Source organism: Lathyrus oleraceus, chromosome 6, assembly GCF_024323335.1.
Source record: "Lathyrus oleraceus cultivar Zhongwan6 chromosome 6, CAAS_Psat_ZW6_1.0, whole genome shotgun sequence".
Classification (NCBI taxonomy): Eukaryota; Viridiplantae; Streptophyta; class Magnoliopsida; order Fabales; family Fabaceae; genus Lathyrus; species Lathyrus oleraceus.
In genome coordinates this window covers 341,875,478-341,899,686 of record NC_066584.1, presented here as the reverse complement: position 1 = coordinate 341,899,686, position 24,209 = coordinate 341,875,478, and the positions used below count along the sequence as shown (strand labels likewise).

The 24,209-nt window shown below is 36.8% G+C and overlaps 1 protein-coding gene across 1 annotated transcript; it reads right to left on the bottom strand.

Annotated features, from left to right (window-relative positions):
- Positions 1-17,039: 17,039 nt before the first annotated feature.
- On the bottom strand, positions 17,040-17,909 carry LOC127095560 (extensin-like). Its single transcript, XM_051034234.1, has one exon. The coding sequence runs from the start codon at positions 17,907-17,909 to the stop codon at positions 17,040-17,042; it is 870 nt and encodes a 289-aa protein (XP_050890191.1).
- Between the last annotated feature and the right edge of the window lie 6,300 nt (positions 17,910-24,209).

Sequence of the window (24,209 nt, the reverse complement as noted above, 5' to 3'; positions counted from 1 at the left end):
GATTTGGTTTGAGAGGACTTATTCATGTCCCAATAGGCCTCATATGTCATGGCAATCAACATCATTGAAAAATTTGAAGCCAATCAGAAAATTTCCAAAAATAGAAACTGGACCTGTAATTTTAACTGCCAAAAATGGAAACTTCTTGATCCCAAACTTACATCATGATACAAGCTTCAAATGGATTTTTGCCCAACATGAAAGTTGAAGATCTTGTTCTCCCATTTTCAAAAAGTCCAAGAACACCCAAATCCCATGAATGGTTTGCAAGATATGATCAATTCATTTTCACATTTTTTTGAACTTCAACAAGCCATATCTCATGAACCAAAAGGCCAAATTTAGTGGGGTTTTTTCCTACAAACCACATTTCATCTCCTCTTTCCAAAAATATAAACATCATGTACCAAAACCTTGCCAATCAAAATGGCATTTTTTGACTTGTTCCATTTAAAATTCAAGTGGACCAAAAGTTGACTTTTTGAATTAAAGGTTTTCACTCACTTTGGCCAATTGGGATTCATTTAAATTGATATTTGAAACATGTTCCAAGCCCAAACTCGGCCAGAACCTTGCACCTCCACCTCCATTCGTTTCAAATTAGCAAAATGGCATTTTAGTGGATTTGAGCTAATCAAGCTTACCACTTCATTAAGCAATGCTAAACAGTCATATATAAACCATTTTCTGTCATTTCTAAACCTAGTTGCAGCCTCCATTCGCACAGAAACTCTCTCATTTTCTCTCAATTCCATTTTTCACATTTGAGAATTTTCTGCTCAAATCTTCAAAACCCTCGAGCACTCTTGCTTCCTTCATCACTTGGACAACCTTGTGAAGCATTTTGAACCCTCAAACCACAACTGGACAGCCATTTTCGAGCTCTGTTTTTCAAAGGACCAACAATGGTGAAACGAGATTTGAAGAGTTCCAAGCCTTGCTAAGCTCATTTCCTTCAAGATTCCTTCATTCCAAAGCTTGGTGAACTTTTGTCTGCACTTGTATCATCAAAAGAACCACTGATTCTCCATCTGCTTCAAATTCAAGTAAGTGCTCGACCTTCACCATTTACCAAATTGTGCCATGCTTAGGGTAGGTCTTTGTATGCTGGTTCCATTGCAGCTTGTCTCATTTAAAATGGTTATGATATGCATGAGAAATCTGAATTTCCATTTGTGTGCTCAAACTTGTTTTCACTCGATTTGCCTTGCTTAGAATGATTTGGTGAAAATGGATATTACATTCTTGTTCTATGTTGCTTGCTGATCATGGTTGTATGTCCAATTTGCATTTCTGGAAATTTCGTGGAATCGCGTTTTGTGAAGATGATGAAGATCACTGTAGCATTAAAACCCTAATCATTTTTCCAGAAAATCTGTACTATTCACGTATTGCATGTGGTTGTTTACTGTGCATTTCCATGATAGCCAATTAAAACATTTCGTGGCCATGGTCTGAAACGGTGCGTTTTGTTTAATGAATGTGGTATTTACCACCGTGCCACTGGTCAACCATAGTTTGACCTTCCAGCCATGTCATTTTGTTCATTTCATTCAATTTGTTACCTCAACTTACCAAATTCATTTCTCATTCATTTCAACTCCAAAAATCATGGAATTTTTTGCATCATGTCCTGTTGAATGTCTAGTATTTTATCATGATTTTTAATTATTTTTTTGTGTGGCTGGATTTTTAATTGCATAAGGTTTCTTAACATGTATGTTTGTTTGATACCTTTTGCCAAAACCCTTGTGAAATGATGAGGATGTATCCAATGGTTCTGAAATTTTTTGTGGTGAATCTACACACATTCATGTTTATTCTCATGTAGAGTTTGTGCATTTATCATGTGTGGTTTGTGAGATACAAATTTTTGAAGTAGGGTGTGACAACTTGTGTCACACCAATGATGTGCATTTTCATGATTTTTGTTGACATGCTTCCTGGCCTTCAAATAATGTGAAATTTTGCATGATTGTTCTCTCATATGTCTAGTTTGTGTATGAATTTTCTTGGATTTAATGATGCCATTTCCTATTTGTTTGTGAATTTTCTTCCCTGCCTAGTCAAATGTTGACTTTGTGTGACACCTCTTGCCATTTCATTTGGGAAATTCTCATATCTTATTGTATGATCATGAAATTTCATATGTGCATACTAGACATCTTGGGCTTTACATTGGTGTTGATCCCATTCATTTCTCATCTGTTTTCATTTAGTTATGATTTTTTGAAGTTGACCCATGTTTGTTTGACTCCTTTGTGCTTACTTGAAATTGTGTTGACTTCTTGATTTTCATTGACTGCCTTCCACTTGTCCAAATGCAATGAAATTTGACATGCTTACCATGCTAGGTGTTAGGATTGATCATGATTAATTTGGTGATTTTTGAAAATGTTTGAGTTGACTTTTGATGCAAGTTTTTTCTGTTGACTCCTATGAGCCCCTGTTTGCATTGCTTTGACTTAAACTGTTCATGAAATGATGATGATGCATGATATAAACTTGTGACCAATTGAGCTTGCTTCTTAAATGTTTAAACTTGATTTTGGTTGACTTTCATTTGCTGTTTTGACTTTCTCATTCCTTTTTGACCATAGGCTTGTCCTAGTGGTCCAGTTACTTACTGTTGAGCTTATGTTTTCAGGTTGAACACCAAATGGCCAATGAGATCGATTTCTTTCTGATTAGGCTTGTTTGTTTATCATTGAGCTAACCTTTGTTTTGTAGGTGGCTCGACTCATGTGATTTGAGTCTTGTGCTTTACACATCTGATTACCTGATTTGTCTGTGGTTTCCATTCCTTTTTGTTTTGACTGTTGAACTGTATACTGATTGGTTTGACTATTTCAGGTACCCTTAGTTGCTTAAGTTCTTTGAACTTGCTTTGCTTTGCTATTTAGCAACTTGCTTGAGGTATAAGTCCTTTTTCTTCATGTAGTCTGGAAGACCTGGCCTGTTACTTGGCCAGGCAACTGTCTGAAGTCCTCCTTAAGAGGCAATGTTTGTGTATGTTTAATTTGTCCTTGTACAGAGTCAAAGACCTCTTAAGTGAAGAGGCAATTGGCAGAACCAAGGGATAAGCAACCTATCCCCTGCTATTCAGTGTGTCTTCTATTTTGCTCACACTACTGTGTTGATGCATTTCAGATAAAAACCCAAGATCTTGTGCAATTGCACAGTTGAGTCAGTATCAAATGTGTAGAAGGGTTCCCACTTTCTGAACCCACACATTCTTGTCAAGTGCTCTCCCAGGCCAGGGATAGAAGCAATGAGGCACACCCCTCATCTCCTTTCATCTGCTTCACCTTAGCCCCTCAATGGCAAGGTTAAGAGCACCCTTCACCCATTTCCAGAGGTTTGTTTGTTGAGGTTGATATGACCCCTCGACTAAAACCTAACCCTTGTGTGAGCCCCTTGTGTGTATATAGTGTGTGCTACCTGTGCTTGTATATTTGTTTGACTTGCTTCCTGTGCAAGTTAGCTTTAGTTTAGACTAATCCTTGTTTGCTTTCGCCCTCGTTGCGATCCTTTCTCTCGCCCTCGTTGCGATCGAGACTTTTCCTTTCTCTCGCCCTCGTTGCGATCGAGACTTTTCCTTTCTCTCGCCCTCGTTGCGATTGAGCTCTCTCCTTTCTCTTGCCCTAGTTGCAATCGAGACCTTTGTCCCTCCGTAGCCGAACTACGGCAACTCTGATTCTCATGTCCAGATGAGATACGTAGGCACGAGATGCGATGTCTTGTCGAGTTTGACTAACAACTAACACTAATTCTTTTCTCTCGCCCTCGTTGCGATTGAGACCTCCCCTTTCTCTTGCCCTAGTTGCAATCGAGACCCTTGCTTCCTGTGCAAGTTAGGTTAGGTGTGGCTTGCTTCCTGTGCAAGTCATGTCTAGGATAGGTTGGCCCTTGTGCCATTTAGCTAGAAACCTTAACTTAGGGTTGACTTTGCATGACAACATCTAGGCTCGAGTCGTAGTCTCCCTAGTGTTGTGTCTCCCTCTGTTATCTGGTTAGGCTAGATCCTTGTCCCTGCGTAGGGGAACTACATCGCCCTGATCTTCATACCAGATGAAGTATGTAGGCAGGAGATTGAGCTGATCTCTCCGGGCGCCCTTTTTCTTTTCTTTGTGTGTGTTGTTTGACAGTTATAGGCTCGAGTCCCCGACTCCCTATCAACTTGTTGTGTCGTTGTGTGCTTGGAAGCTGATGTAAGTCCATCGAGTAGCATTTGGGTTCCAGTGTGTGTGTTTTCTGGTTCGGATGCTGATGTAAGTCCAGTGATTGGCATTCAGGCTCCACGTTTGCCTGTGTTTGTGTTTGTTTGTGTGCGTGTCAGCCGAGCTACGAATGCTCTGATTCTTCTCTCGTCCGAGAAGATACGTGTGCATAGGATGCGACATCCTAGCGAGCATGTGTCGTCTCCCCAGTCCGAACTACTTCGACTCTGATGTCTATGCCTGATAGACTAAGTAGGCCCAGGATACGATGTCCTGCCGAGTCAGTTTCAGTCAGTCTCTTTTGTCTCTTTCAGCCAGTGTGTGTGTGTTTGAGCAGTGTTTAGCAACCAATTTTCCTTCCTTTTGTGCGTGGATCCCGTAGAGTACTACGGATGCGTAGGGGTGCTAATACCTTCCCTTCGCATAACCGACTCCCGAACCCATTCTCTTTGGTCGCGAGACCATGTTCTTTCCTAGGTTTACTTCGAGCGTTTCCTTTCCCTCTTTTGGGATAAATAACGCACGGTGGCGGCTCTGTTGTTTCTTTCTTTTCCCGCCGGTTTTTCGCGTAATGCGACACCGTCGAATACAAACACACTCATTTCAACTTCAACAAAAAAATACATATTTAACACGGCTCACACCTCTGAAAATCTAAAATTGCCCTCAAATATTTTCCGAGATGCATCTCCGAGCGCATTTTAAATCACCTCATTCTGCCTAATTCAAGAAGCCATCCCATTTTTGTTAAAAGTTGGTTCGGAGGTACGTCTGTGAAACCTTCAGGGGTGAATTTGGATAAGCGTCTTCAAAGACAACCCTAAACTCATTTACAATGTGTTTTCATTGAGTTGGTTTATACAACTTTTAAAAGAGTTGACGTCGCATAGGGAATTCTACACATCGCTATACAGGAAAAAAGAACATTTTGATGGAATTCACGATGCTCTTATTCCCTGTGCTAAAGGTCCCATACCAGAGTCAAAATGCATGTGTTTCCTTGAAATGGATCATCTTATAGCAAGTGCATATAACAGTGTGTGCATCAATCTGACAAGATATGGTTTCTCGAAGATATTTTCCCACTTCGGAGTGGCTCACCTGAAGATTCATCCTGACGCATCATAGGTATTAGGTGGCTTTCCAAATTGCTATATTATTTTTTTGATAATAAACAAAATCAAAATCTACAATTTTTATACTACTTAAAAAACTCATTTCAGCCCCGCGCATCGCGCAGGTCTCAATCTAGTTACAATTGAAATGGAACTCCTCTATATTTATAAATGAGATTTCTTGCACTCTAAGTAATCACAAAAATAACAAACTCAACTAAAACTAAGCTAAGTTAACTATTTCGACTTTGTCGACTCCTTCGACAACTACATGCTTCGACAAGCATGCTTCGACATGCTATATTCGATTTTTTTGTCAAATATAGCAAATAATGGTTTTGTTCGACGCAAACTAATTTTGACATTCGTCGAATACAAACACACTCATTTCGACTTAGACAAAAAAAATACATATTTAACATGGCTCACACCTCTCAAAATCTAAAATTGCCCTCAGATATTTTCGGAGATGCGTCTCCAGCGCACTTTAAATCACCTCATTCTGCATAAATCAAGCAACCACCCCATTTTTGTTAAAAATTGGTCCGGAGATGCGTCTGTGAAACTTTTAGGGTTGAATTTGGATATGCATTTCCGAAAACAACCCTAAACTCATTTACAATGTGTTTTCATTGAGTTGTTTTATACAACTTTTGAAAGAGTTGACGTCACATAGAGAATTCTACACATTGCTATACGGGAAAAAGAACATTTTGATGGAATTCACGATGCTCTTATTCCTTGTGTTAGCGGTCACGTACCAGAGTCAAAATGCATGTGCTTCCTTGAAATGGATCATCTTATAGCAAGTGCATATAACAGTGTGTGCATTAATCTGACAAGATATGGTTTCTCGAAGATATTTTCCCACTTCGGAGTGGCTCACCTCAAGATTCGTCCTGATGCATCATATGTATTAGGTGGATTTCGAAATTTCTATACTAATTTTTTTTATGATAAACAAAATCTAAACCTACAATTTTAATACTACTTAAAAAACTCATATCAGTCATGCGCGTCGCGCGGGTCTCAATCTAGTTATAATTGAAATGGAACTCCTCTCTTTATATAAATGAGATTACTTGCACTCTAAGTTGTTGGTGTAAGCCCTAGAGGCCAATACTTTTGGTACTTGTATCGAATTATTTATTAATAATAAAAGGCATTTTCTTTATTATGGTTGATTAATAAAGTCCCTAGAATAGATAGTCCGTTTAATGTATTAAGTATGACTTAATCATGAGAACACATTAAACATAAGGGCACTATTCTTAAAGTATCCGTAGTTGAGCTTTAATGTGAAGTGGGATAACATTAAAACATTAAGACTATTATGTTTGTAGACTGATGATCACATCTCATGGATCATGGATAAAGAGTTATCAAGTCTTAAACATAGGTATGAATATTAGGAGTAATATTTATACCGGATTGACCCGCTATGAGAATACTATATAGAAAGTTATGCAAAAGTGTCATAAGTTATTCTCATGGTGATAATAGTGTATACCACTCTTCGACCTGAAACCACTATGGATCCTAGATGTAGAGTTGAGTGCTTTGTTGCTGATCTAACGTTGTCCGTAACTGGATAACCATAAAGACAGTTGATGGGTACTCCACGAAGCATGCTGAGGGACATGAGTGTCCTAGATGGAATTTGCCAATCCTGCGTAACAGGATAAATGTCTATGGGCCCAATATTGAACTGGACAAGGGTGACACGGTCTATACCTTGTGTTCAATATAGACATAAGGGCAAAGGGGTAATTATACACATAATTATTATCACAGGAGGTTTTGTCAGATCACATGACATTTTCGTGACTTGGGTAGCAGTGATGTGTTGCTAGATACCGCTCACTGTTTATTATGTTAAATGTGTGATTTAACATAATTGCCAACGTCGCGAAAACCTATAGGGTCACACACAAAGGACGGATTGATGAGAGATAGAATAATTAAGGAACATCGTAAGGTACAGTGCACTTAAGTGGAAACGAAATATGGTAAGGTACCAAATACTTAAGTGATTTTGGCATATTATGAGATATGGGCAAAATACACTTAAGTGGCCTTTTTGGCTTGAAGCCCACACAAGTGGTTCTATAAATAGAACCCCTTGGGTAGAAGCATTGTCACTCCACTCAGATAGAAATTCAAGTAGAGACTTGGAATTTTGTTTCCCTCTTTCTCTCACTCAAAGTCTTCATTCATAACAGCTAGCACTGCGATTGAAGGAATCCGTTCGTGTGGACTGAGTAGAGACGTTGTCATCGTTCAACGTTCGTGATCGCCCCGTGGATCTGTATCAAAGGTTTTGATCATTATCAGAGATCTGCACCAAAGGTTTGAATCGCCACAAGAGGTAATGATTCTATCACTGATCATGCCCATTCATAAGGATCACTAAATGGAGAAATTTTTAAATTCCGTTGCGCCTTGGATGGCAATTCTCCTTCATAAGTAATCACAAAAATAACAAACTCAACTAAAACTAAGTTAACTTAAATATTTTGACTTTGTCGACTCCTTTGACAACTACATGCTTCGACAGGCATGCTTCGACAGGCTATATTGTTTTTCTGTCAAATATAGCAAATATAGGTTTTGTTCTACGCAAACTAATTTTGACATCCGTCGAATACAAACACACTCATTTCGACTTCGACAAAAATAATACATATTTAACACGGCTCACACATCTGAAAATCTAAAATTTTCCTCATATATTTTCCAAAATGCATCTCCGAGCGCACTTTAAATCACCTCATTCTGCGTAATTCAAGCAGTCACCCCATTTTTGTTAAAAATTGGTCCAAAGATGCGTATGTGAAACTTTCAGTGGTGAATTTGGATATGCATCTCTGAAAACTACCCCAAACGCATTTACAATGGGTTTTCATTGAGTTGGTTTTTGCAACTTTGGAAAGAGTTGACGTCGCATAGGGAATTCTACACATCGCTATACGGGAAAAAAGAATATTTTGATGGAATTCACGATGCTCTTATTCCATGTGTTAGCGGTCCCGTACCAGATTCCAAATGCATGTGCTTCCTAAAATGGATCATCTTATAGCATGTGCATATAACAGTGTATGCATCAATCTGACAAGATATGGTTTCTCGAAGACATTCTCCCACTTCGGAGTGGCTCACCTCAAGATTCGTCCTGATGCATCATATGTATTAGGTGGCTTTCAAAATCTCTATATTAATTTTTTTATAATAAACAAAATTAAAATCTACAATTTCAATACTACTTAAAAAACTCATTTCAGCCCCGCGCATCGCGCGGGTCTCATTCTAGTTACAATTGAAATGGAACTCCTCTCTATTTTTAAATGAGATTACTTGCACTCTAAGTAATCACAAAAATAACAAACTCAACTAAAAATAAGCTAAGTTAACTATTATGACTTTGTCAACTCCTTCGACAACTACATGCCTCGACATGCATGCTTCGATAGGCTATATTTGATTTTTTATAAAATATAGCAAATATAGGTTTTGTTCGACGCAAATTAATTTTGACATCCTTCGAATTCAAACACACTCATTTCGACTTTGATAAAAAAAATTACATATTTAAGACGGTTCACACCTCTGAAAATCTAAAATTTCCCTTAGATATTTTCGGAGATGTATCTCCGAGCGCACTTTAAATCACCTCATTTTGCATAAATCAAGTAGCCATCCCATTTTTGGTAAAAATTGGTCCGAAAATGCATCTTTGAAACTTTCAGGGGTGAATTCTAATATGCATCTCCGAAAATAACCCTAAACTCACATACAATGCGTTTTCATTGAGTTGGTTTCTTTTGAAAGAGTTGATGTCGCATAGGGAATTCTACACATCGCTATAAGGGAAAAAAGAATATTTTGATGGAATTCATGATTCTCTTACTCCCTGTGTTAGTTGTCCCGTACCAGAGTCAAAATGCATGTGCTTCCTTGATATGGACCATCTTATAGCAAATGCATATAACAATGTGTGCATCAAGCTGACAAGATATGGTTTCTCGAAGACATTTTCCCACTTCGGAGTGGCTCACCTCAAGATTCATCCTGACGCATCATATGTATTAGGTGGCTTTCGAAATCGCTATATTAATTTTTTTTTTATAATAAACAAAATCAAAATCTATAATTTTAATATTACTTAAAAACTCATTTAAGCCGCGTGCATCGCGCGGGTCTCAATCTAGTTACAATTGAAATGGATTTACTCTCTATTTATAAATGAGATTACTTACACTCTAAGTAATCACAAAAATAAAAAACACAACTAAAACTAAGCTAAGTTAACTATTTCAACTTTGTCGACTCCTTCTACAACTACATGCTTCGACGGCCATGCTTCGACAGGCTATATTTGATTTTCTATCAAATATAGCAAATATAGGTTTTGTTCGATGCAAACTAATTTCGACATTTATCGAATACAAACACACTCATTCCGACTTCGACAAAAAAATACATATTTAAGACAGGTCACACCTCTGAAAATCTAAAATTGCCCTCAGATATTTTCGGAGATGCATCTCCGAGCACACTATAAATCGCCTCATTCTGCGTAAATCAAGAAGCCACCCCATTTTTGTTAAAAATTGGTCCGGAGATGCGTCTGTGAAGCTTTCAAGGGTGAATCTGGATAAGCGTCTCCGAAGACAACCCTAAACTCATTTACAATGTTTTTTCATTGAGTTGGTTTATACAACTTTTGAAAGAGTTGACGTCGCATAGGGAATTCTACACATCGTTATACGGGAAAAAAGAACATTTTGATGGAATTCACGATGCTCTTATTCCCTGTGTTAGCGGTCCCGTACCAGAGTCAAAATGCATGTGCTTCCTTGAAATTGATCATCTTATAGCAAGTGCATATAACAGTGTGTTCATCAATCTGATAAGATATGGTTTCTCGAAGATATTTTCCCACTTTGGAGTGGCTCAACTCAAGATTCATCCTGACGCATCATATGTATTAGGTGGCTTTCAAAATCGATATATTAATTTTTTTTATAATCAACAAAATCAAAATCTACAATTTTAATACTACTTAAAAAACTCATTTCAGCCCCGCGCATCGCGCGAGTCTCAATCTAGTTACAATTGAAATTGAACTCCTATATATATATATATATATATATATATATATATATATATATATATATATATATATATATATATATATATATATATATATATATATATATATATATATATATATATATATATATATATATATATATATATATATATATATATATATATATATATATATATTATATATATTATATATATATATATATATATATATATATATATATATATATATATATATGAGATTACTTGCACTCTAACTAATCACAAAAATAATAAAACTCAACTAAAACTAACCTAAGTTAGATATTCGACTTTGTCGACTCCTTCGATAACTACATGCTTCGACAGGCTATATTTGATTTTCTGTCAAATATAGCAAATATAGGTTTTATTCGACGCAAACTAATTTTGACATCCGTCGAATACAAACACACTCATTTCAACTTCGACAAAAAAAATACATATTTAACACGGCTCACACCTCTGAAAATCTAAAATTGCCCTCAAATATTTTCCGAGATGCATCTCCGAGCGCATTTTAAATGACCTCATTCTGCGTAATTCAAGAAGCCATCCCATTTTTGTTAAAAGTTGGTTCGGAGGTACGTCTGTGAAACCTTCAGGGGTGAATTTGGATAAGCGTCTTCGAAGACAACCCTAAACTCATTTACAATGTGATTTCATTGAGTTGGTTTATACAACTTTTAAAAGAGTTGACGTCGCATAGGGAATTCTACACATCGCTATACAGGAAAAAAGAACATTTTGATGGAATTCACGATGCTATTATTCCATGTGTTAAAGGTCCCATACCAGTGTCAAAGTGCATGTGCTTCCTTGAAATGGATCATCTTATAGCAAGTGCATATAACAGTGTGTGCATCAATCTGACAAGATATGGTTTCTCAAAGATATTTTCCCACTTCGGAGTGGCTCACCTGAAGATTCATCCTGACGCATCATATGTATTAGGTGGCTTTCCAAATCGCTATATTATTTTTTTGATAATAAACAAAATCAAAATCTACAATTTTTATACTACTTAAAAAACTCATTTCAGCCCAGCGCATCGCGCGGGTCTCAATCTAGTTACAATTGAAATGGAACTCCTCTATATTTATAAATGAGATTTCTTGCACTCTAAGTAATCACAAAAATAACAAACTCAACTAAAACTAAGCTAAGTTAACTATTTCTACTTTGTCGACTCCTTCGACAACTACATGCATCTACAAGCATGCTTCGACATGCTATATTCGATTTTTTTGTCAAATATAGCAAATAATGGTTTTGTTCGACGCAAACTAATTTTGACATCCGTCGACTACAAACACACTCATTTCGACTTAGACAAAAAAATACATATTTAACATGGCTCACACCTCTCAAAATCTAAAATTGCCCTCAGATATTTTCGGAGATGCGTCTCCAGCGCACTTTAAATCACCTCATTCTGCATAAATCAAGCAACCACCCCATTTTTGTTAAAAATTGGTCCGGAGATGCGTCTGTGAAACTTTTAGGGTTGAATTTGGATATGCATTTCCGAAAACAACCCTAAACTCATTTACAATGTGTTTTCATTGAGTTGTTTTATACAACTTTTGAAAGAGTTGACGTCACATAGAGAATTCTACACATTGCTATACGGGAAAAAGAACATTTTGATGGAATTCACGATGCTCTTATTCCTTGTGTTAGCGGTCACGTACCAGAGTCAAAATGCATGTGCTTCCTTGAAATGGATCATCTTATAGCAAGTGCATATAGCAGTGTGTGCATTAATCTGACAAGATATGGTTTCTCGAAGATATTTTCCCACTTCGGAGTGGCTCACCTCAAGATTCGTCCTGATGCATCATATGTATTAGGTGGCTTTCGAAATTTCTATACTAATTTTTTTTATGATAAACAAAATCTAAACCTACAATTTTAATACTACTTAAAAAACTCATATCAGCCATGCGCGTCGCGCGGGTCTCAATCTAGTTATAATTGAAATGGAACTCCTCTCTTTATACAAATGAGATTACTTGCACTCTAAGTAATCACAAAAATAACAAACTCAACTAAAACTAAGTTAACTTAAATATTTTGACTTTGTCGACTCCTTTGACAAATACATGCTTCGACAGGCATGCTTCGACAGGCATGCTTCGACAGGCTATATTTGTTTTTCTGTCAAATATAGCAAATATAGGTTTTGTTCGACGCAAACTAATTTTGACATCCGTCGAATACAAACACACTCATTTCGACTTCGACAAAAATAATACATATTTAACACGGCTCACACCTCTGAAAATCTAAAATTTTCCTTATATATTTTCCAAAATGCATCTCCGAGCGCACTTTAAATCACCTCATTCTGCGTAAATCAAGCGGTCACCCCATTTTTGTTAAAAATTGGTCCAAAGATGCGTATGTGAAACTTTCAGTGGTGAATTTGGATATGCATCTCTGAAAACTACCCCAAACGCATTTACAATGGGTTTTCATTGAGTTGGTTTTTGCAACTTTTGAAAGAGTTGACGTCGCATAGGGAATTCTACACATCGCTATACGGGAAAAAAGAATATTTTGATGGAATTCACGATGCACTTATTCCATGTGTTAGCGGTCCCGTACCAGATTCCAAATGCATGTGCTTCCTAAAATGGATCATCTTATAGCATGTGCATATAACAGTGTATGCATCAATCTGACAAGATATGGTTTCTCGAAGACATTCTCCCACTTCGGAGTGGCTCACCTCAAGATTCGTCCTGATGCATCATATGTATTAGGTGGCTTTCAAAATCAATATATTAATTTTTTTATAATAAACAAAATTAAAATCTACAATTTTAACACTACTTAAAAAACTCATTTCAGCCCCGCGCATCGCGCGAGTCTCATTCTAGTTACAATTGAAATGGAACTCCTCTCTATTTTTAAATGAGATTACTTGCACTCTAAGTAATCACAAAAATAACAAACTCAACTAAAAATAAGCTAAGTTAACTATTTCGACTTTGTCGACTCCTTCGACAACTACATGCCTCGACAGGCATGCTTCGATAGGCTATATTTGATTTTTTATAAAATATAGCAAATATAGGTTTTGTTCGACGCAAATTAATTTTGACATCCTTCAAATTCAAACACACTCATTTCGACTTTGATAAAAAAATTACATATTTAAGACGGTTCACACCTCTGAAAATCTAAAATTTCCCTCAGATATTTTCGGAGATGTATCTCCGAGCGCACTTTAAATCACCTCATTTTGCATAAATCAAGTAGCCACCCCATTTTTGGTAAAATTGGTCCGAAAATGCGTCTTTGAAACTTTCAGGGGTGAATTCTAATATGCATCTCCGAAAATAACCCTAAACTCATATACAATGTGTTTTCATTGAGTTGGTTTCCTTTGAAAGAGTTGATGTCGCATAGGGAATTCTACACATCGCTATACGGGAAAAAAGAATATTTTGATGGAATTCATGATTCTCTTACTCCCTGTGTTAGCGGTCCCGTACCAGAGTCAAAATGCATGTGCTTCCTTGATATGGACCATCTTATAGCAAATGCATATAACAATGTGTGCATCAAGCTGACAAGATATGGTTTCTCGAAGACATTTTCCCACTTCGGAGTGGCTCACCTCAAGATTCATCCTGACGCATCATATGTATTAGGTGGCTTTCGAAATCGCTATATTTTGTTGAGGTTTATTTGAAATTGGGGTGTCCTATATCAAGTACATCATTAAAGTGGACGACACATTCCACAAAAGAGGCGGAAACATGGTCGGATCAATTTCTGAAAAGGATGGAAGTGTTCCCCAAATTCAACGAGCCTGAAAGATAATCAAATAATGAAAAGCCGAAGGAGAAACCAGTAATAGATTTAGGCAGTGGTGCATCTTTTGATACATTTTAGATTGTAATCGATACACTTTTTTAATGTATTATTGTAAATGATGTAATCTTATACAATATAATACATAAGTAATATGTATTCAACAATGATGGTGTAAATGTCGATTGTTTATGTTTACATATTTTATGGTTTACATTTTATGTGTATGGTTACACAATTTCTAGTGTGCTTCTGGTTTAGAGTGATTCCAAATATGCATATCCGGATACATTCCATACTAAATTTATAATAAAAAAACACATCATGGCACTTTATGGATGTGCATATCGGTAAACACCATTTTTTCGTAAAACAAATTAAGGTGTATCCGGAGATGCATCTCCAAAAAGTTCCCTGATGACAGGATAAGGTTTCTAAGGTTCAAAGTGATCTAAAACTTATATAAGTAGGGTGTCTCTCATCCCATATTTTCTATAAAACACACCACAGTCAAAAAGTGAATACACCTTGCATTTGTATATTTCAATGGCGCAAAGTCGGCACTTTAATTTAGGGTCACCGAGAACACGCCTCTCGTTGATCTGATATTTAAACTGAATACTCTCCTGGGATATCCAGAAAATCGGAGAATTGTCAAACTCGAGTATTGTTCGCCCTCGTTTCACAGCAAAGGAAAGATACAGCCCATCAACTTTAAACTAAAGAAGGATGAAGATTTATATGTTATCTAGAGTATCTTTTATAGTTATGCATCAAAGAGTCTAATTGAAGTGGATACAAAGATTGTGAGGTTCATCAAAGATATTATCAATATATTGCAATGTCCTCAAATACCTTTTTATAACGGTATGTAATCTTAACTTCATGCTGACAAATATCTATGTAATGTTTTGTGTTTTAATTTAATGTCAAGTTGTTTTTGTTTCTATATCTTACTCATATTGTCTCTGTTTCTGATTTGTAGTATCAGTGTCATTTTCATATATGCATCTCTGAATTATATCAAATAAAATTTCGGAGATGCAACTTCGAACTAAAATTAAGTATAATATGGGTATCTCACTCGTTTGGTTCAATTTTATAGGAAATGAATGCATCCAGAGATGCATCTCCGAAATTTAAGGACATGTTTGGGTTTTCATCGAGGGTTTGTGAGAAGGTATAGAGATTGGAAAAGAAATTGCCTAATAATTTTAATATGATATATTGGATTTACCAAGAGTAAGTATTCCAAGAATAAGTATTTTTATCATACTCCAAATCATAAGTTTTAAATTGGATTTAATCGAATGATTAATTAAATAAAATACTAATTTAATTAAATAAAATAATTTAAAGGCTATGATTGAGAGTAAGTTAAAAAAACTTACTAATGAAATAAATTGAACCTCAATAAATAAATATATATATATATATATATATATATATATATATATATATATATATATATATATATATATATATATATATATATATATATATATATATATATATATATATATATATATATTTGTTACTATTGTTTATTTATTTATCTTTTTCTCAATTTTGAATACGAGAGTTTATGATGCTCAAATTAATTAGTTATTTAAATAATTCATATCCATATTTAAATTTGATTATTAAAAATTTGTTAATTATTATTATGGTTTTAATCAAATTCATATTTTGGATATATTTTTAGTCAAATCCATATTTTGGACATTCATATTCAAAATAAAAACCAAATTAGTCTTATCTTTTTTTTTACTTTTTTTCCTTTTGAAAATATTAAAATTTTATTTATTTATTTAAAATCTATTTTTTTATTTAAAAAAAATCTGGAAATAAAAATGTATTTTCCAGTAAAATAAATAAATAAAAAAATTTAAAATATATATATCTCAGAGTCAGATGAGAGGTGACTCCCCTTGAGATAAATCATAGGATTTCTCAGAAGTTCTTACCAGACTTTTCTTGTGTGGCAGCTAGTTTGTACCTTAGTTGTTATCCTGCATAGCTTTAGTTTTCATAAGATATTAATGTGCGCAGTGCTGCTAGAGGATTAGATATATTTTCATCAGAGTTGTTTTTATTCTCTCCCTTTTTGTCAGACTCAAAAAAAACTTAGCACCAAAATAGGTAAAAAGTTTATATATATATATATATATATATATATATAATAACGGCAGGTACAGATAAGCAGCAATTCAGAGAGAGAGCACAAAATACATAGCAGAAAATATAAGGAAAACAACAAGAGAAGCCTAAGTGCCTAAGGGTTTGGAGGCGGAGGCATCCTTTGGAGCAGCTGGGTCAGCAGGTTCTGAATATTGTTGTTGACGGAGTTCTGGTGATCCAAACTTGTTTGCACTATCTGTTGCTCCTTATGCAGTTCTTCTAGAGTCTTCAGGACCAGAGGAGTAAAACCAGAGTTTGATTGCTCCCCCTGAGTTAGAGCATCAGTGCTAGCCTTTGCAGCTTCTTCCGCAGCTATGCGTGTTGCTTCTTCAACGTCGGCTTTTGCTTTTGGCTTAGCTTCAGCAGCTGCCTTCTCTGCAGCTTCTCGAACCCGTTGCTCTTCTTCCAGGCGAGCTTTTTCTTCTACTTCTCTTCTGGCCTTTTCCTCTTCCTCTCTGAGCAATCATGCCTGAAGCCTTTCTCCATCGTCTTTGATAAAGTCGTTGCGAACTTGTTCAGAGAGGCCCTTCAGTTTGAAAGCCTCAGATGTCATCCATCTGATCACTCTGTTCTAGTGAATCCTCACTATAGAGGAATCATCACTGATACTAGAGCTTACAGATAGAGATCTTATCTTCTCCACTGAAGACTCAACAAATAAAGAGATTGCTTCTTCTAGGGTGAGGAAGGTGGTTTCTGGTTCAGTATCGGGGGATGGGGATGTTGGTGGTGTTTGGTTGGTGTCAACAGGAGTCTGAGAGGTAGGGATGATAATGTTTTCAGAGGGTGGTATGATGGGAGTATCAGAGGGTGGTGTTGTGGGTTGTGCAGGTGGTGGATTTGGTGGTTGTTTAGATGGTGGTGTTTGGGGTTGTTCAGATGGTGGTGTTTGGGGTTGTTCAGATGGTGATGGAATTGGTTGTTCAGGTGGTGGAGTGGTAGCTTCTGGTTCAGGTTGTTGTTGTGTGGCAAGAGCACGAGCTTGAAGTTGGGCCAGTGTGGGGGATTGAGGGTCAGAGGGTTCTAAGTCAGATGATAAGATGTAGTAAGGTGGAGATAAAGGTGTGGAAGAGATAAGTGAGATGGGTTTGTTAATCATATCAGCTTCAGAAGGTGGTAGGGTTATGGTGGAGAGATTGAATTTTTGAAACAGAGGTGATGGTGGGTTAGGGGTTGGAGTATCAGGGGGTTTAGTGGTATAGGGTTGGGGTTCATAATGAGTGTAGCTAGGGATGGTTTGGGGAAGAGAAGAAGTAATTTGCTTTAAATTGACAGAGCGAGAGTGAGGAGGCAAAGACTTACTTGGTGATTCAATCAGAGGGACCGGAGGTCTGGACGCAGAAGTTTCCCCCAGTTTTACTTTCTTGGCCTTCTTTGACTTCTTAGAAGGTTCTCGTTGTCTCTTCATGAAGTTTGGTGGGTGCTCAGGCAGCCAATCCATAGAGAACTCTGAGATGTCAACTCATTGGCTTGCGAGATCCTTCAGATAGTGTGCCACAACCTCTGGAGGATCAATCTTAGAGAAGAGGTAAAGGCCATTTGGAATCTTCCTCTTATCCTTGAGTGCTTCCCAGGAGGTATTTAACGAGGGTCTCACCCTGACTTGCTCAATCACCCCCATGCTCTTCAGATTGCGAGCGTTCAGAGGCCTTCCAGTGTCAACAGTGACATCTTCCATCAGATTGTGATGGATCAGGTGATCCACCAACCCGCTCTCAATCAGAACGTCAGATATAAGGCTTCCTAGAGGGATGTAGATTATGGGATTCATGTTATTTCTGGTGTCTTTGACAGAGTCTCTGAGGTATTTGAAGAGCAATGTTAGTAGATTCATCTTGAGCCCTTTGTGAAGGCAGTAGAGTATGCACTTCTGATCCGTGTTGATGTAGTCAGAAGAGTTGGAGGTTGGGCGGTGATGAATGGTTCCAAGAATTATCTTCATCCAGACTCATAGGTTCTGGTAAAGTTCCTTGTTTTTGGAGGAGTTGCCTTCAGCCTTCTGTTGGAAAATGGTAGGGGCAATTTCCTGGGACATGTACTTTGCCCTAGGGTTGATATTGTTGATCCTTCTTCCCCATGTCTTCTCCATGTTCAGAAGGGAGGCGATTGACTTCTTAGTGATGACAATCTTTACCCTTAGAACATGTGATACAATGTATTGATCATCTGAGTCTGCAAAGCGCCAGAACTCTTTTACCAGATAGGTATAGACAGGGCCATAGAGCCTTTGGAAATAGTTTTTCCACCCTTTCATTTTGAGTTCCTCAGTAAGATCTATTCCATTACACTTTATGTTGTCAAAGTCTACCAACGATTCACACAAGACCTCAAGCTTTTCAAATGGAGTGGCAAGATGGATATGGGGTTCACGATCCAAAATGTGTGGTTCTTTGTAAATTGGGGTAGAGACAACACCGGTTATAGCAGTTGTTTGCTGAGAAGAAATGGGGGTTTGTTCTGATGATTCCATTTGCTGAGAGTAGTTGTAGAAGGATTGATATTGGGAATCCATGAGGAAGTTGATGAACTTGACGAAGATGATTAACTTGATAAACTTGAGAAGGAAGGAGGTTTGTGTAGGCTGTGAGTGTAAAGTGTGAAATTGTGAATTTTGAAACATATAAATACACATAGAGGGCATCCAAAACGACAGCGTTAGGAGCAGTTGAGAAGTTAGAAAATTAATGATGGCACATTAAACGAGTTGACACGCTTAGGAGAGACATGATTACAGCTGATGATAGAAGTCTAATCCCCAAAGCAGCACACTGCTCGAGGAGATCTCAAGGGTTTGTCTCTTGATTTCTGCTAGACAACTGCCTAGAAGATCCAAGGTCAGACGCAAGATACCCCACGTGTTGATCTATTTGATCTTCGGGAATACCAAGGGATCGGATCTTGAGGATTTCTGATTCAGATGACTCCTAACTGGTAGAAGTATCAGAGTCGGATCCAGATACCAGATGTTATTTCAGAGCCTTATTTTGCTATTTCAGAGAAGCACATTAGATTTATTCTGGGCAATTTTCAATTTTCAGAATAAATGAGAATCTATCTTCAGCCAGGGGTTTTGTGAAGATATCAGCCCATTGATGGTCTGTATCTATAAATTTTAAAGATATTACCCCTTTCTGAACATAGTCTCTGATAAAATGATGTTTTATTTCTATGTGCTTAGCTCTGGAGTGCAAGATAGGGTTCTTACTTAAACATATGTCAGCAGTATTATCACAGAAGATAGGAACGTTACTCTCAAATATCTGGAGGTCTTCTAGTTGATTTTTCATCCAGAGCATCTGAGTAGTGCATAGTGAAGCTTATATATATTTTGCTTCTGAAGTACACAATGTGATGGTTGACTGTCTTTTGCTAGCCCAAGATATGAGATTGTTTCCCAAGAACTGTTCCCAGATGTGCTTTTACGTTCCATTTTGTCCCCTGCGTAATCTGCATCACAATATCCATAAAAGCTTATACTATGATATTTTCTCATACATCAGGCCAAGATTAGGGGTTCCTTTCAGATACCTTAGGATTCTTTTAACTGTTGTTAAATGGTATTCCCTTGGATCTGATTGGAATCTGGCACAAAGACATACACTAAAAAGAATGTCAGTACGGGTAGCCGTCAAATAGAGAAAAGAGCCTATCATACCACGATAGAGCTTCTGACAAACCTTTTGACTAACTTCTTTTTTCTCCAGAATGTAGGTTGGATGCATGGGTGTCTTTGTTGGCTTGCATTCTGACATTTCAAATTTCTTCAGAATGTCTTTTATGTATTTACTTTGGTATACATATGTAGCTTCTGAAGCTTGATTGATTTGAATTCCCAGAAAGAATTTTAGTTCTTGCATCAAACGCATTTCAAATTCTGCCTGCATTAGCTCAGAAAATTCTTGACATACAGAGGGGTTAGCTGAACCGAAAATTATATCATCAACGTATATCTGACATATCATGAGATTATTTCTAATGTTTTTTACAGAAGAGTGTAGAGTCAACCTTTCCTCTAATGAAATCATGTTTCAGAAGAAAGTTGCTTAATCTTTCGTACCAAGCTCTAGGAGCTTGTTTTAGACCATACAGTGATTTTTTCAGTTTAAAAACATGTTCTGGACATTTAGAGTTTTCAAAACCTTGGGGTTGATGAACATACACTTCTTCTTATATATAGCCATTAAGAAATACGCTCTTGACATCCATCTGATATAATTTGATGGAGTGATTTACAGCGAATAATACAAGTAAACGAATGGATTCTAACCTGGCGACTGGAGCAAAGGTTTCGGTGTAGTCAATGCCTTCTTGTTGACTATAACCTTGTGCCACCAGTCGTGCTTTATTTCTGACTACTTCTCCTTTCTCATTCAATTTGTTTCTGAATACCCATCTTGTTCCAACAATATGAGTTCCTTTAGGCTTTGGGACAAGACCCCAGACGTCATTCTTTGAAAATTGATCCAATTCTTCTTTCATTTCCAAGATCCAGTCATTGTCTTGAAGTGCCTCATCACAGGAAGTAGGCTCAATCAGAGATACTAATCCTATAGGAGTTTCTTCAGATACTTTGAATGACGACCTTGTTCTGACAGGTTCATCCGTGTTTCCCAGAATCAATTCTTCAGAGATGTTTGGGAGATTTCTTGATCTTTTCTGGATAGTTAAGATTTCAGTTGTTTCTTGACTTTGCTTCTCAGCTTCTTCTGATGCTTTAGTCTTTTCGTCAGAACCTACAAGAGTTATCTCCAAATCTGCAAGTTTCTCAACTAGCTTTGACTTTTCAGGGTCAAGATTATCATCAAATCTAACATGTATTGATTCTTTCATAATTTTGGTTTCTGTGTTGTATAGTTTGTAGCCTTTAGAGTGTTCTGAGTATCCTAACATAATACCTTTTTGTGCTTTTGAATCAAACTTTTTCAGATGTTCTTTAGTATTAAGAATAAAACATGAGCATCCAAAAGGATGGAAGTAAGAAATGTTGGATTTTCTTCCCTTGCACAGTTCATAGGGAGTCTTCTCCATAATAGGTCTTACAGAGATTCTATTCTGAATATAACATGTTGTATTTACTGCTTCAACCCAAAAGTGCTTAGCCACATTTGTTTCATTGATCATGGTTCTGGCCATTTCTTGGAGTGTCCTATTCTTCCTCTCTACAACTCCATTTTGTTGTGGAGTTCTAGGGCAAGAGAAATCATGGGATATTCCATTTGAATCAAACAGTTCTTCAAAGAACTTATTTTCGAATTCCCCATCATGATCACTTCTTAATCTGATGATTTTAGAGTCAAATTCATTTTGCACTTTAGAATAGAAGCTAGTGAATACAGAGTGAGACTCACTTTTGTGCTTTAGAATTTTTAACCATGTCCAGCGACTAAAATCATCAACAATGACCAGTCCATACTTCTTTCCATTGACTGACGCTGTCTTAACAGGTCCAAAAAGGTCAATGTGAAGAAGTTCCAGGGGCTTAGAGGTGGAAACAACATTTTTCTTTTTAAAAGATGTTTTTGAAAATTTTCCTTTCTGACATGTCTCACATAGAGCATCTGAAGAGAACTTCAGCTTAGGTAGACCTCTGACTAACTCGAGTTTATTTAGCTGAGAGAGTCTTCTCATGCTAATATGGCCCAAGCGTCTATGCCATACCCATTGCTCTTTGTTTACAGACATTAAACATTTTACATTTTGATCTTTTAGATCTGAAAGATTTATTTTGTAAATGTTGTTTTTCCTCTTGCCAGTGAATAGAACTGTTCCATTATTCTGATTAATTGCTTTACATGTTTTTTGATTAAAGATTATATCATAACCGCGATCACTTAATTTGATTATTGATAACAGTTTATGCATTAATCCTTCTTCATGTAGCACATCAGATATAGAGGGAAGAGATCCATTACCAATAGTTATGGAGCCTTTGATTCTTCCTTTCTGATTTCCTCCGAAACCTACGAAACCAGCATCCTTAAAAACCAGGCTTTGGAACATATGTTTTCTTCCCGTCATGTGTCGCGAGCATCTAGAGTTCAGGTACTATGATTGGTGTCTTAACTCTGCTGCATAGGATATCTACAACATAAACTATCTTATCCTTTGGTACCCATAATTTTTTGGGCCCTTTGTGATTAGTTCTCCCAGAGTTTCTTAAGACTTTGGGTTTTCTAGCATTAGTAAAACGTTGTGTTTGTGCATGTGTGTAATGATAAGAAAATGGGGATTTAGGTTTGTCATCTATAGAAGATTTGTCTTCGCTAGAATCATATCCTATTCCTCTTTTCTTATTTTGACTGACTCCATAAATCATAGAGGTCATTCTGCTTCTCTCCATCCCATTTTTCAGAAACTTTTAAAAAGCTTTTTCATATTTATATATAGTGTTGGAAGTTTGTCGGGCTTGAGATAAAGCTTCTTCAAGTTTTAGACATTGTTTATTTGTGGAATCTTTTTCTTTTGTCAAAGTCAGAATTTCATCCTTTAATTCATAAATTGTTATCTCAAGCTTATCACATTCTTCAATGGTTCCTTCAAGAACCCTTTTTAGTGCTTTAAATTTTTGTTTAAGTTTCTGATATGAGTTTAGAGATTCAGAAAGGCATGATTCAAGGTCAGAGCGAGAAAGATCAAAAAATACCTCTTCAGGATCAAACTCTCTATTTGATGAGTTTCCAGGGGTGGTAGCCATGAATGCTACATTTGCCTGTTTTTCAGAGTCTGATCAGGGGAATCAGATTTTGTGTCGTCCCAGGTGGCCATGAGTCCCTTCTTAGTTTTAAAGGAGTTTTTCTTGAAACTTTCTCTTCTGGAGCTTTCTTTCTTAAGCTTTGGGCATTAGTTTTTGTAATGACATGTTTCTTTACATTTATAACATGTTACCTCTTTGTTTGATTTGCTTCTGGAAGTTGATTCTGAGCGATCTCCCTTGGGTCTTGGTCTTCTGAAGTTGTTATTCCTTTTTCTCCAAAGTTGTTTTACTCTTATGGTCAAAAGGGATAACTCTTCTTCATTGTCAGAGTCTTCCTTTTCAGAGTCGTCATTGTCTTCTTCTTCGGCTTGGAGGGCTTTATTCCTTTCTGGTTTACGTCTCTCAGATCTGGATTTCAGGGCTACAGATTTGTTCTTCTTTTGGGGCCCATCTTCCTTAATTTCTATCTCGTGACTTCTGAGTGAGCTAACGAGTTCCTCTAGGCTTATGTTGTTCAGATCCTTAAATAATTTCAATGCAGTGACCATGGGTCTCCACGTCTTTGGCAGGCTTCTGACAATCTTTTAAACATGATCTGCAGTTGTGTAGCCTTTGTCTAGAACCTTGAGTCCTGCAATTAAAGTTGGAAATCTAGAAAACATTACCTCTATAGCTTCATCGTCCTCCATCTTGAAATCTTCGTACTTCTGAATTAGATCCAGATCCTTTGTCTCTTTGACTTGTGAATTTCCTTCATGAGTCATCCTCAGGGAGTCAAGTATTTCTTTGGCAGTTTCCCTGTTGGTGATCTTTTCATAATCATTGTAGGAAATGGCATTCAGAAGTATTGTTCTGGCTTTGTGGTGATTCTTGAAGTCACGCTTCTGATCATCTGTCATCTTGTTTCTGGCAATGGAAATACCAGCATCATATACAGGAGGTATGTAACCAATAGTAAATATGTCCCATAGATCAGCGTCATAACCCAGAAAGAAACTTTTGATTCTGTCTTTCCATTAATCAAATTTTTCTCCATCAAAGATTGGA